Raw genomic sequence first — 12,792 nt, 5'->3', positions numbered from 1 at the left:
CCCTTATTTTGCTCTTACACTTTTTCTTCAGAAGGATTCCTCGAGACACCAATACGATTTCAGGGTTACAAAGCTGGAAGGTCAGGATAGTTTAGTAGAGTGCAGCATTGCCTTACAAATCCCTCTAGATTCCTCAGTCAGGGGAGTACTGGTTTATTCCTTTTCCATTTTGTTCTCCTTTTCTATTTCATGTTCTTTTTTTAATTTATTTATTTATTTTATTTTTTTATATACTATGTCCTTGTGACAGAATAAGTTTGGCTGAAGCAGAAGTGATAGTTTAGCCACAGGGGAAATTCTCAGGTTCTGTGTGGTTTAGTATGTCTGACAAGTGTGATGTGCATGTACACATTATAAGGTGAGTTGGTCAAAAGGCTTATCTTTATTTGAACAGTTTATCACCATTTTTTAACTCTTCAGTGCATCTATCCAAAGATCATGATATGCAAGCATGCGGGAAACTGCTCCACACTCCTCCTCCACCTTATGTTCCCTGCTGTCCCTCCTGCTCTGGCCCAGACTGGGCACAAGCAGCCCACTCTTCTTTCCCACACTACATCATTGGGAGGGGGAAGAAAGGACTCGCAGCTGATCAGGAAAAATCTCCCCATTTACCAAACCTCCCATATTTCAACAACACTCCTCTATCTGCCAGAACCCTCTGCATCTCCTACTGGGGAAGCTGATCTCATTGTGTGGCAGCCCTAAGTCCTTATCATAGAATCATAGAACAGTTGGGTTGGAAAGGACCTTAAAGGTCCCCAGCACCCCTACATAGGCAGACACACCTCCTACTAGGCCAGGTTGCTCAAAGCCCCATACAGCCTGGCCTTGACCGCTGCCAAGGATGAGGCATTTGCAGACTCCCTGAGAAGAAGCTGTTCCAGTGTCTCACCAAAACCACTGGAAGTCCATTCGTCCATTCAGATCAAAATCACCCTCACTTCCACTGTGTCTGCAGGATGCACAGCAAAACCCTATTGAACTACTGGAGGTCTGAAAACAAGTGATTCAGTACAAGATTTAAACACAGAACAGCTTTTGCTTTGCTGGGTTGGCCTTGCAGAATAAAAGTAATGGTTCGTATTTGGCCCAAGTGTATAGTTATGTCCAAGAGTCATTGCCAGAGAGTTAGAAATGCATCAGAGGGGCCCTTGTGTCACTTTAAATATCAGCTTCCACCTTCCCAGAGTCTTCTGTTTGGAAAAAAGCTTTTGTTTTGCTTTCAGTTGTGTTTGTGAGTTTTCTTCAGCCCGGGAGAAGCAGTGGGAGGAATCTGTCTCCCTCTGTCTATATTGGTTTTGTCTGTAAGGATGTTATTTGTAATCTTCCCACCCCCACAAATCCCTGGGAGCCAATACTGCTTTAAACTTCCATCACTGAGGCTTGTGTTGCCTTTCCCTTACCTGGAGAACTGCCAACAGCATATCCAGTGTGTAAGGAGATGGGCACCTAGCAAAAGCCACAGCTAATGGGTTCAGAGACCAGACTCAGCAGCCTCAGCCAGACAACCCTGCCTCCCACACTCACCTCAGAGATCAGGCCAGGCAGGGACTTCAAATTGCAGGAGTCCTTCAATGATGAGGATGCCAACTCTTTGGTCACTGATCATAATGACACAAACACTTCAGTGAAGAGCAGTCACTGGTGTGATGAGAGATCCTGAGGTAACTCCATGGCCTCACAGAAAAAAATTCTTTGAGGTTTTCCACTCACACCTGTCCCAGCCAGATGGAAATCCACTCATTCTCTTGGATTACTCTTATTTTTTAGAAGAAAGAAAAGCTCTGTTTCATTTTTATTTCCTTTCTTCTTAAGACTGAGGGCATTCTAAAGGATATTCTGAAGAGGCATGAGGTTTTGCTAGGAGAGGAAAATAAGGACAGATTTCAGTTCATGTCCCACAATACTCAAGTTCATATTATTTGTACAAAGACTTTTCCTTTCAGTTTCTACAATCTCCTATTGTATTCTTTGCTCTGTTGGTTTTAACAAAGATGTTTTGCATTTAAAAATTGTCTACATTATTTGGGTGTTACCTTTCAAATATAATTAGAAAAATTATTTGTCTAAAGAAAAACATTTAAAAAGTATTTTAAAAAGATGAAAAACAGTAGTCAGAGAATATATCTAGACTCTATATTTGCATCTGTCATGAGTCTCATGGTTCTTTTCTTTAAAGCCTCTTCTCTTGTGTTCAGAAAATGATGTGAAAATACCTTCTGATTCCTAAATATATGTACTTACATATGTTAGCCAGGAAGAGAAATCATGAAAGCCAAACCAGAGGATTTTGCAGGCACTGGAGCAAACTCACAGTGGCCACCAAGGGCAGGGGTCAGCCTCAGGCTGGGCAGAGGTTTACAGCCCCCTTCTCATGGGCACCCACAGCCTGTTGTGTCCTCCCTGCAGCCTTTTCTTGTTTTCCTCTGATCAGTGTTTTCACAACATGTTTATTTGTTGTGGTTTTATACAGCAAATTTTTATTTATTTAGTGGCCTGTGGCAACTTTGCACTCAGGGTGTTTGCTATCATGATTTTTGGCACTCAGTTCCTCTAAGCTTTTGGATGCTATCTTGACAAAGAGTGGTACATAGTGTCAAACTGTTGATTTTTATCTGTTTGCATCTTGTTTTGTACAGAAGCATTTAAATGGCACTGGAGAGCTATCTGATTTTCATGCTCTCAGTTTATATCCTGTTGCCTAGGTGAACTGGAGTTTTAGATGCAGACTGATCTGTTATTTAAGGAGGGGAAAAAAATTGAAGGAGGTATTAATACAACAGGAAGGTGTTTACCAATCCTGGATGAGGTTAGCTGCACGTCTCTTCTACACATGGTAGTGAGTTCAGCCCCAGTGACTGGCTTGATTTTTGCAATTCCAGCTTTGCCACGACACAAAGTAGTTTTGTTGTCACATTTGGTTTTTTTTAATTCAGTGGCCACTCTTTATGTGTACTCATTCACATCTGGCTCTTGAAGATTCCTCCTTAACCCCACTGGAAGGAGCAGAGGGCCAATGTCCCCCACCAGCTTCTTATGATGCTGAGAAGCCCCAGGCAGGAGGCAGAAGCTGCCTGCAGAGGCAGCATCTCCTCCACAAGTCACCCTTAGCAGCCCTCCACCTCTCCCTGCTGCTATTCAGGGGCTTGCCAAGCTTCTCATGTTTAAATGTAGCAATGGATGCCGAGTTCCCACCAGCTCCCATCTCCTCCTGTTCTGCCTGAGATCAGCAAATGCCTACGGGGTGCAAGAAGAAGCACTTTGGAAAGGACAGGCTTTGATCTGTCTTCTTTTATCTCCTCCTCTCTGAAACGCCCTTATCAGTGCTTCTGCCTCTCTGCAAACATTCTTCGAAGTCCTTCAGCAGCAAATGCAAAGGACCTTTTTCTGTTGACATCCACTCAGGAGCAATGGAAGCAGTTCCTCATCAAGCTGTGCAAACCAGGAGCTGTTGCTGGAGCTGCTTTAGGCCGGGGCTCTGGTGGGACCTGACACATGGAAACGGATCCAGCCCTGGCACTGGCCTGTCCTGGAGTGGCCGTGCCAGCCAGACCCTGCCCACCAGCACAGTCCCCACCTGCCTGGCCACCACAGTGGCTTTTGTGTTCCAGGTTTGCAGGCTAGTGGCCTACACAGCAGATTAGTAGAAAGGGAATTGACAGCTGGCTCCAGATACATCATCCAATGCCCACTTTCTCCAAAATATTCAAACAGCTTCAGGTCACTGTCTTTTCCTGCCTTGGAAGAGCCTAGTGTTGATTCTTTGCTCTCAGAAACATTAATGAACAGAGCAAAGCAGAATTCACTTGGTTGCCTTTATCCTGTTCTGGAAAATAAACCAACCACATTATTTATTCCTCTTTTTTACTTGCAAAGAATATTCCTTCCCTAGTTTTAGGTTTAAGAAATGAGAAAGCTACAGAAGTCATGGAAAGTTTGAATGCATTAAATGGTTAAGAACAGACAGGGATTTCCTTGATAAAAAATAACTCCCATGTACACACCTGATCTTGCAGCCCTGATCTGATTTAGAGCCAAGGGAGATCTCACCCAGAGAATTATAGATTTAGAGAATAGTTTGGGTTGGAAGGGACTTTTGAAGGTCATCTGGTCTAATCCCCCTGTAATGAGCAACAACATCTTCAACTAGATCAGATTGCTCAGGGCCCCCTCCAACCTCATCCTGAATGTTTCCATGAATATGGCATCTACCATGACAACCTATTCTGGTGTTTCACCACCCTCACTGTAAAAAATGTCTTTCTATGTCTAGTGTAAATCTACCACCTTTTAGTTTAAAATAATCATCCCTTGTCCTATCACAACAGGCCCTGCTAAAAAGTTTGTCCCCATCTTTTTTATAAGCCCCCTTTAAAAATTAAAAGGCTGAAAAGGTCTCTCTAGAATCTTCTCCAGGCTGGAAAAAACCCAACTCTCAGCCTTTCCTCATAGTGCTCTATCCCTCTGATCATTTTTTTTGGCCCTGCTTTGGACTTGCTGCAACAACTCCAGGTCTGTCTGTGTAGGCAGAGGATTCCAGTATATGGTTCAGATGTCCAGAACTATCTGTGCGAATGACACAAAGGTCATGCAGTCAAACCAGGTGTTCAAAACCGTTTTCATTGTTGCTGTCTAAAGTGAATTAAGATACTTTTCACTTAATGCTATCCAAAATGTTGTCACAGGACACTAACTAGCTCTTGACGAGATTGTTGCACCCATACAAGGGTAGGAATCTTTCAGGCAGACAGAAGGTGAGGAGCAAGAGTTTTCTCTGTAGCTCTGTGATGTTTACAAGATCATTGTTGGCTTGTATCTTATAAACTCTTTCTGATGATGAAACGTTTTTCACATTTTCTTATCCCCTGTTTGTACTCCCTATAATTCAGAATTCCTGTCACAATAAAGACCCTAGCAGCAGAGAGCACATAAATACACAGGACAATAGGAAGTTCACCTCAAGGAACTCATGACAAAAGCACTTCGCTGTTTAGTACTTTTTAAAGACCAGTTACCCTGTCAAAGCCTTCCTGGAAGGTTTCACTCCACAACTGTAATGCTGCTGTCAATACCAGGTGCTACAATCTAAAGGTTTTCCTTAGGCTAACAGAAATTTGTCTGCAAGGTGGAAAAAGATCTATAGGAACTGCTGAATTATGTCTGTGTAAGGTGCTCAGGCTGGTAACATTTAACTAACGGTGACAACATGAGTTAAATGTGCAGTGCACAATGTCAGTGTGTCTGCTTCATGCTCTACAATGCCCCGCCACATGTTAGCAGCCTCTGAAGGTTTTAAGCACTGGGTGTTACTGCTGTCCTTCTCTCCCTTGTCTGCCAGGGGTTAGCCACGCTGATGCTCGTCAGCCCGGAAAATCTCCCGGCTTCAGTGTGAACTGGATTGTGGGGAACACTGACCTGGAGGTGATCAATGCTATGACGGGGAAGAGGACTTGTGGGAGTCCCTCACGGCTCTGCAAGCACATGTTCTTCACTCGGTGGGCAAAGCTTCATGGCAAGGTAGGTCTGAGGTACAGACAGAACAATGCCACCAGCCCGAGGTGGGCTGGTCCTTCCCTCAGAGTCAACCCTCTTTTTTATCAATCTCGTGATGAAGCTGCAGGTTCCACAAGTGTCCTGTGTCCCTCCTGGCAGAGCCTGGAAGGGGATAAGGAGATTAGAGCCTGCAGAGTTAGCTGTGAGAGCCAAGAGTCCAGAGAAAGACAAGGGCTACAGGCAGGTTTGGAGAGAGTTTTTGGGATGGGTTTTCTGACTGTCCCTGGTGATGGAGCCATGCTCAGATGAGCAAAGGCCAAGAGAGTGTTAAGTCTGATTGCCTTGGAGGCTTCTACCTCACTTCATTGTTCCACTAGAGTTTAGAGTTCCCATCTCACCCAAGTTAGCTGACTAGTAGACTATTATTTTACGGTAAGAAGGTTGGTCCAGAATTGTTCTGGATAACATGTAAAGCATGGACAAGATGAGGACAAGAAAAAGTTATTCTATTATGTACAGAAATCTTTTTTACTATTGGGAAGTGAGTGAAAGAGAAGAAGGCAGTGATGTCCCAGAAGTATGGAGCCACTTACACCAACAAAGTAATTCTGGAAGGCAAAGGGATGGGCAGATGAGGAGGTATGAGGACAAGCCCAAAGGGGTTTTTCTGCTCTGCAGGACACCCCATAGAAGGAGGCTGTTGGAATTCATGCCAACCCAGGCAGTGGTTCCCTAGCAGGAACCTTGAGCCCTGGTGGAGTAGAAGGGACCAGTCTGGGCTTCATGCCCAGGGCTTAGTCACAGTTCAGTGGCACAGGTCCCAGCCTATTTCTTGCCTAGCAGGTGGCATGGGAAGGGGAGTGTGAAGCACTCCTTCTGCCCCCAGAATGGAGGGATTCTCATTGGAACAAAACCTGGGAGCAGTTGGGCCCAAGGCAGGCTATGGCTAGGACTATGGCTAGGAGAGCTGAACTGCACCTGGATGGAACAGGGGATGGGGATGTGGTGAGCAGGAGCAAGCAACTCATGGCTGAACAGGGCACGTTTGACAAAATGAAGAGTTTGATAACATCATTGTTGCCTACATCTGGGCTACACAGGGGCAGCTGAAGGTGAAACACCACTGGCCAGGACAGCTTGTGGCCCATTGATGCCCAGCTGGCAGCACCGCCCTACCTTGCCAGCTGGGTCAGTACAGCCTATGGTGTGATGGTGACACCTGAAGCAGCTCAGCTCATTTCAGGCTCTGCCTTTGTATTTTCCTCTGGTCAGTCTTTCAGCATCTTTCCCTTTAGAAAGAAGGAAAACAGTATTATTTTCTGCCCAAGGCTGTGCTTTGAGAGTGCTTTTTCCTACACAGTACCATTTCCCTGGTTTATAAGCACTGGAGTTTCTGTCCAGCCCTGTCTGCTTGCCCTGAAGCGTTTTCCAGACATTGGTTTCTTTCATGTAATGTCAAAGCCTGCCTGCTGGTTCAGTGCTGTTAAGCCTTGGGCAGGTCACAGGAGCTTGTTTATTTAGTTCTTAAGCAAAGTGAAGGGTGCTGGCTCCCACCTGTGTGCTCTGGGTGATGAGAGGCCATGGACAGATCTCACTCTCTCCCCAGGCAGCTCCCAGTGGGCAGCTCCACAGTCCCAGTTTTCCCCTACCAGCACAAATCTTGTCACCTAGCTTCTGCCCTGTCCTGTTTAGGGTTCACAGCACCTAAGATAACATACTAAGTAGAGAAAAGGGGAGAGTGCAGGAGGGCACCCTCCTTCTTGTATCTCTTGGCATCACTTGGAAGCACTGAGCTGCTCTGCTTCCCAGGCTAACCTGACCATATTCTTTAAAGATTCCTTGAAAATATTCTTTCCCCTTTCTTTTCCTCAAATTCATCATAACTGAGAAGTAGGCTTTTTTTTACCTTTGTAAAGCACACCAAGATTTGCTACTGTCTATGTCCACTCCAAGGCAAAGCTGTTTATGCTGCTCCTCTTCACAATGGCTTGAAACTGTGTCACAGGCATTTATTGCTTCCCTGTGTTTTCATTGTTAAACCAAAAGCAAACACTCAAACCACAGTGTTAGTTTGTTTGTTTGTTGCTTATGAGATGCAGTCGGGAAGATTATACAGCTACTGGAGCCTCCTGTTTCTTTTGGCTTGTCAGTTGATTTTTTTATTATTTTTCTTTTTTCCCCTTTCCTGGTTTTTGTTCTGCAGCTGAGCACACGAACACCAAGCCATGGAGAGATGCCATCAGTGTACAGCGAGGCGAAGCTGGTGGCTCAGACGTACCAGTCTGTCAAGCAGCAGCTGTTTAAAGCTTTTCAGAAAGCTGGTCTGGGCACCTGGGTGAAGAAACCCCCAGAGCAAGATCAGTTTCTACTAACTGTATAAATCACTTGACACCTTTGCTACATGACCAGATCAAATCAGCTGGAGAGAAGGTGAGGCAGGATGCACGAGTGGAGAGAATCAGAGGGGTTTGAGATTTAATAGCAAACTATATGGGAATATTTGCTTTTAATTCTGTATTGGAAATACATAATTAGAAATGTGTCCGATGCACTGAACTCAACTTTAGAAAACTGCTTTTTCATGATCACTTCCCAAGAATGTACCTGCGCAAATTACAGCCACCCCCACAGAGATTCTGCTTTTCATTGTTCCTTGCTGTTGATTATTACTGATCTGAGGTGCTAGTGAGCTGCCCATCTGAACCCAAAGCAGAGTTTGTTTTCTGTCACACAATCAGTGCAAGAGACATCACTGAAAAATGGAAAATAGTGAGCAAGGTACCCCAGGCACATGACATGACAGCAGCTCTCAGAGCATCCATAATCATCCACAAAAAAAAGGTGTCTAACGTCTATGCAAAAATCTTCCTGTTAGCTGCCTAAATCTGTGAGAAAGAATTTGGATCTCAAAGGTATGCAGCAGTTGTAAACTGTGTTCCACTGCTGGCTCTAAGCACAAAGCCAAGCATCAGAATTCCCTTGGTTTTTACACGTATTTCCTCTGACGCCTTGGACAAACCACTTCCCCCAAAGTCTTCAGTTCTGGCCACAAGTTTTGCACAGTGCAAATTTTAATTATTCAGGCCGATTTTGTCACATCTTAGACACCAGCCAGGATGCAGATGCTCTTCAAAAGTGTGATTCCACCCTAGGCTGCTTGCAGAGATGCCCAGCTCTGCAGGGGCTGCACATGAAGACCAATGTGATGATGCCCCCAGCTCTGGAGCTTCAAGTAGCTGCCTAAAATCAGCTGGAGCTGGGACCCAGAGCCTCAGATTTCAAAGCTTGTGAGAATCCAGTGCTCTAAATTAAGTGGGTGTGAGCTCAGGATGTTCTGTACATCTGAGAATTTGCTGGGTTGTGTAGCCACAAGGAAGACACCCCAAACTGGAGAGAATATTCACAGCTGATACTTGGTTCATTCCTGCCCCAGTTTCTCCATCTGCCAAATGGGGATAATTATACCTGCTCTACATCTATGGAACTTGGCAGGAACAAAATCCTCTGGTCATATGCAACATTGTGAGCCAGATTCTTGCAGTTAGCTCTGCCTCCCCACATAGTCCAACTGATGTAAGTGAAGATACAACTACAGGCTTGGGTAAGGCCTTAATGTAAGAGTTTTCAGATTCTAGCTTTGTGGACATGCCAAGTATTATTACTCATATTCATCTGCAGCCTGAAAAGCAGGTGGTTTTTTCTAGTTAGGAGATGAGTAGCACCCAACAGTTTAAAAAATTTTCTCCATAAGTGTAGCTGGGTCTGATATAATCTCATTTTTGAACCATCCCAAATTTCATCAGGATGCACAAAACACAGTCATGGGAGAATTGAGCTTTGACAGTCCCACTGCAGAACCAACCTTCAAATGCCCTGTATATTTCTTTCAGCTTTTGGGTTTTTAAAGGACAGGATTTGCGAGTATATAACTACTGTTTTCTTTTTATTCCTGTGATTCTCTTTAAATCTGTATATAACATGCTGCTACTGATTTGTGATAATTGTCTTGGTATTTTCTCAGAATTGTCAAGCTGAGTTACTTTTCAAACAACGCAAGGCTCATATTTTTCCATGTAATTTCCTTTACACGGGAAACTGTTCCTATCAATAAAGATAGATGCTCTTTGTATAGGGTTTATCATGTTTGGAGAGCCATATACAGTAAATACATTGTTTATTGATGCCCACAATAGAATAGCTACAGTATTTTGATGAGATTTTATTTTTAGATTATAAACTACAAGATGTATCTATAGTGTCTTGTATAAAAACAATTGTGATAAACTAGGATTTTTAAATTAGATAAAATAAAGCTCTCCCCTTCCAGAAACCTTTTCAGCAAAATAATACATTCCATATTAACTACCAAAAATATTTTAAGAAAATTCTTAGAGTAGAAATAGTTAAAAAGAAAAAAAAAAAAAAAAAAGAAAAAGAAACAACAAAAAACCTGAGACATTTCAATCATGGATGTATTTTGTGGTAAGCACTTTGTCAATACTTTGACCACTTTGTCAGCTATTCTTATTGACATTCAGAATATTTTTGGCACCTTCTACAACTTCCCAGTACTTCTACAAGCTCCCATCCTCTAACACAGCTGTCAATGGTGCAGACCTCCAGTGTGATCTGGGTGGCAAAGGTTCCCAGAGGGGGAACAGGCAGGTGGAGGGGGGAGGGGTCAGGCCCATGACTAGAGGTGCAGGAGATGCTATGGGTGATGCTGGCAGTGGTGGTCCCAGGGGCTCCAGCTGCTCCCACTGAGGGAGAGAAAATAGAGGAGGACAAGGTTTGTCATGCAGAGACCCACAGGGCAGGGGGAAGCAGTGTCTTCTACTTTTCCTCTCCAAGTTAGTCTTTATCTAGCACACAAGAGACCTCAACAGCTCCCCCGTACATATCCCTGCCCTCATTCAGCCTTCTCCATCCCTGCATGACATCAGCTCAGCTAATGCATATAGCTCCACAGGCTGGTGTTGCAGCTACTGTGACAAGACACCATCCCTGGTTACTTTTAAGGACAAAAAGAAAAGTGTTGTGGGTTTGAATTATCCTCTGTTGCAAGAACTACATAAATGCAATCCTGGATTCAGCTGCCAGAATGAATTTAGTAGTGGGGGCTAAACTGAGTTCCCACTGCAAATGTTCATCAGCTGATCTCACTGAAGGCAATGGGGTTACACCTGCTTGCACTAGGGTGGAATATGACCCTAAATGTCCACTTCTTCTCATTACATGCAGCGATAGAGTGTGATGGGACCATATCCCAGAAGCACACATGACGTACATGCAGCATTTCCTGAAGCAAAGGAAAACTTGCTCAGTAGTTTAGTGAAGATTCTGTACATAACACGCATGAGTGAATGGCAATACTGTACTAATGGTGTACATTTGTAATATTTGTAAAAAAAAAAAAAAAAAAAAAAAAAAAAAGAAAAATGAAATAAAAAAGAAAAAGATAACAACAGAAAATAAATCTGAATTTACATATGTGAATTTGCTGCTAAGTTCTGTAAATTGCACTTCAGTGATACCTGATAAGTGAATGTTTCTGTTAAGTGAATAAAATGCCAAGTAAAATTGTTCTTTCACTGTTTGTTGACCATTTTTCACTGTGGCTTAGCAACCAAACTGAATGTGCTCTAGAATGGTAGTATGTGTTTTTAGACACAGCTACTATAGATCTGCAGGTAACATGGGCATAGTTTGATGCATCTTAGAAATCACACACTTGTACTGAGACATGGATGTGCCCAGTCGTGCAGAAGAAGCCATAGAAGAAAACAGTTTCACCCTGGAAGAAGAGTGAACTGAGTCCACCTCTAATTTGAGAGGTTACTCTTAAAGGTCTTTCTTAATAAAAATTAAATTTGTTTTTGCAAACACACACTCCATGGGGTTTGCTGAATCAAGCTGCTTAAGAAAACTAAAGTGATGAACAAAAGGTCAGTATGTCTCTGCAGATTTCACCTTCATTGGTGGAGTGGCCTTGGTTTATTCTTGCTTTAAGCTATCAGTATTTAACTATGTCAACCTAAAGCCATGCTGAGCCCAAATGGCACTGTCCACACAAAGTTCTGACATTTATTATTGGATGAGCATCTCCTGGTATCTTGAGATGATTTCCCTTGGCCAACTATCATAGAGATCACTCAGGTTAGCAAAGCCTCTAAAGCCTTTCAAAGTATAAACACACTAACAGTGAATATCATCTAGAAAGAGACTCCCTGTTTCCCTCCTTGTGAAGATTTGGTTCAAAGATCAAATTGAGCCAGACAGCTTACAGGGAGCCTTGCCAGCTCACTGACCCCACAGCTCTTTGCTTGCTCATGTTGGAGAAGTCAGTGCCAGATCCACACAGACACTCCCATGGGTTTCATTCCCCAGCCTAGCAGGGCAGGAGGTATGTGTAGCTTTATTTTTAAGCTAAAACTTCACTGCAGTTTCATTTCCTTAGCTTCAATCTATTTCATTAGGTATTTAGTTGGAATAAGGAGGACAGGAAAGAAGAAAGATAGCTGAAAGCCCAAATGGAGACCAGTGACAAGTGGTGTCCCTCAAGCTCCATACTGGGACCTGTACTTTTTAATATTTTTATCAGTGATATAGACAGTGAGAACAAGTGCACTCTCAGCAGCTTTGCAGATGACACCAAGCTCAGTGGTGCTGTCAATAAGCCAGAAGGACAGGATGCCATCCAGAAGGAGCTGGACAAACTCAAGAGGTGGGCCCAGATGGACCTCATGAGGTTCAACAAGACCAAGTGCAGGGTCCCACACCTGGGTCAGAACAATCGCTACAGGCTTGGGGATGAGGCTTTAGAAAGCAGCCCTGCAGAAAAGGGCTTGGGGGTGTTTGTGGATGAAAAGCTGAACATGAGCCAACAGGGCAATCCCAGGATGCAATAAGCCTTCTGGGCTGCATCAAGAGAAGCATGGCCAGCAGGTTGAGAGAGGTGATTCTGCCCCTTTGCTCTGGGGAGACCTGACCTGGAGTACAGCATCCAGCTCTGGAGCCCTCCATACAGGAAGAACATGGATGTGATGGAGCAGGTCCAGAGAAGGGCCATGAAAACAATTGGGTGAAACACCTCTTCTATGAAGACAGGCTGAGGGAGTTGGGGCTGCTCAGCCTGGAGAGGGCTCTAGGGAGACCTAAAAGTGACCTTCCAGTATCTGAAGGGGGCCTGCAGGAAGGCTGGAGATGGACTTTTTGCAAGGGCTTGTAGTGATAGGATATGGGACAATGGTTTTAAATTAGAGAGGAGCAGATTTAGATTGGATGTTAGGAAATAAT

General features: G+C 43.9%; 1 protein-coding gene across 1 annotated transcript in view; it reads left to right on the top strand.

The window, feature by feature from the left end:
* The window catches only part of ADARB2 (adenosine deaminase RNA specific B2 (inactive)), a 312,866-nt gene extending 301,785 nt beyond the window's left edge, over positions 1-11,081 (top strand). Inside the window, exons 9-10 of the mRNA XM_071734788.1 lie at positions 5,342-5,520; positions 7,700-11,081. Coding sequence (XP_071590889.1) covers positions 5,342-5,520; positions 7,700-7,876 — 356 coding nt within the window. The 3' untranslated portion in view covers positions 7,877-11,081. The remainder of the gene's footprint in view (positions 1-5,341; positions 5,521-7,699) is intronic.
* The last annotated feature ends 1,711 nt before the right edge of the window (positions 11,082-12,792 follow it).

The sequence above is a fragment of the Heliangelus exortis genome, chromosome 2 (assembly GCF_036169615.1).
Source record: "Heliangelus exortis chromosome 2, bHelExo1.hap1, whole genome shotgun sequence".
In the NCBI taxonomy this organism is placed as follows: Eukaryota; Metazoa; Chordata; class Aves; order Apodiformes; family Trochilidae; genus Heliangelus; species Heliangelus exortis.
Note: the sequence above shows the minus strand (reverse complement) of the source record. Positions and strands in the feature narration are given on the sequence as shown.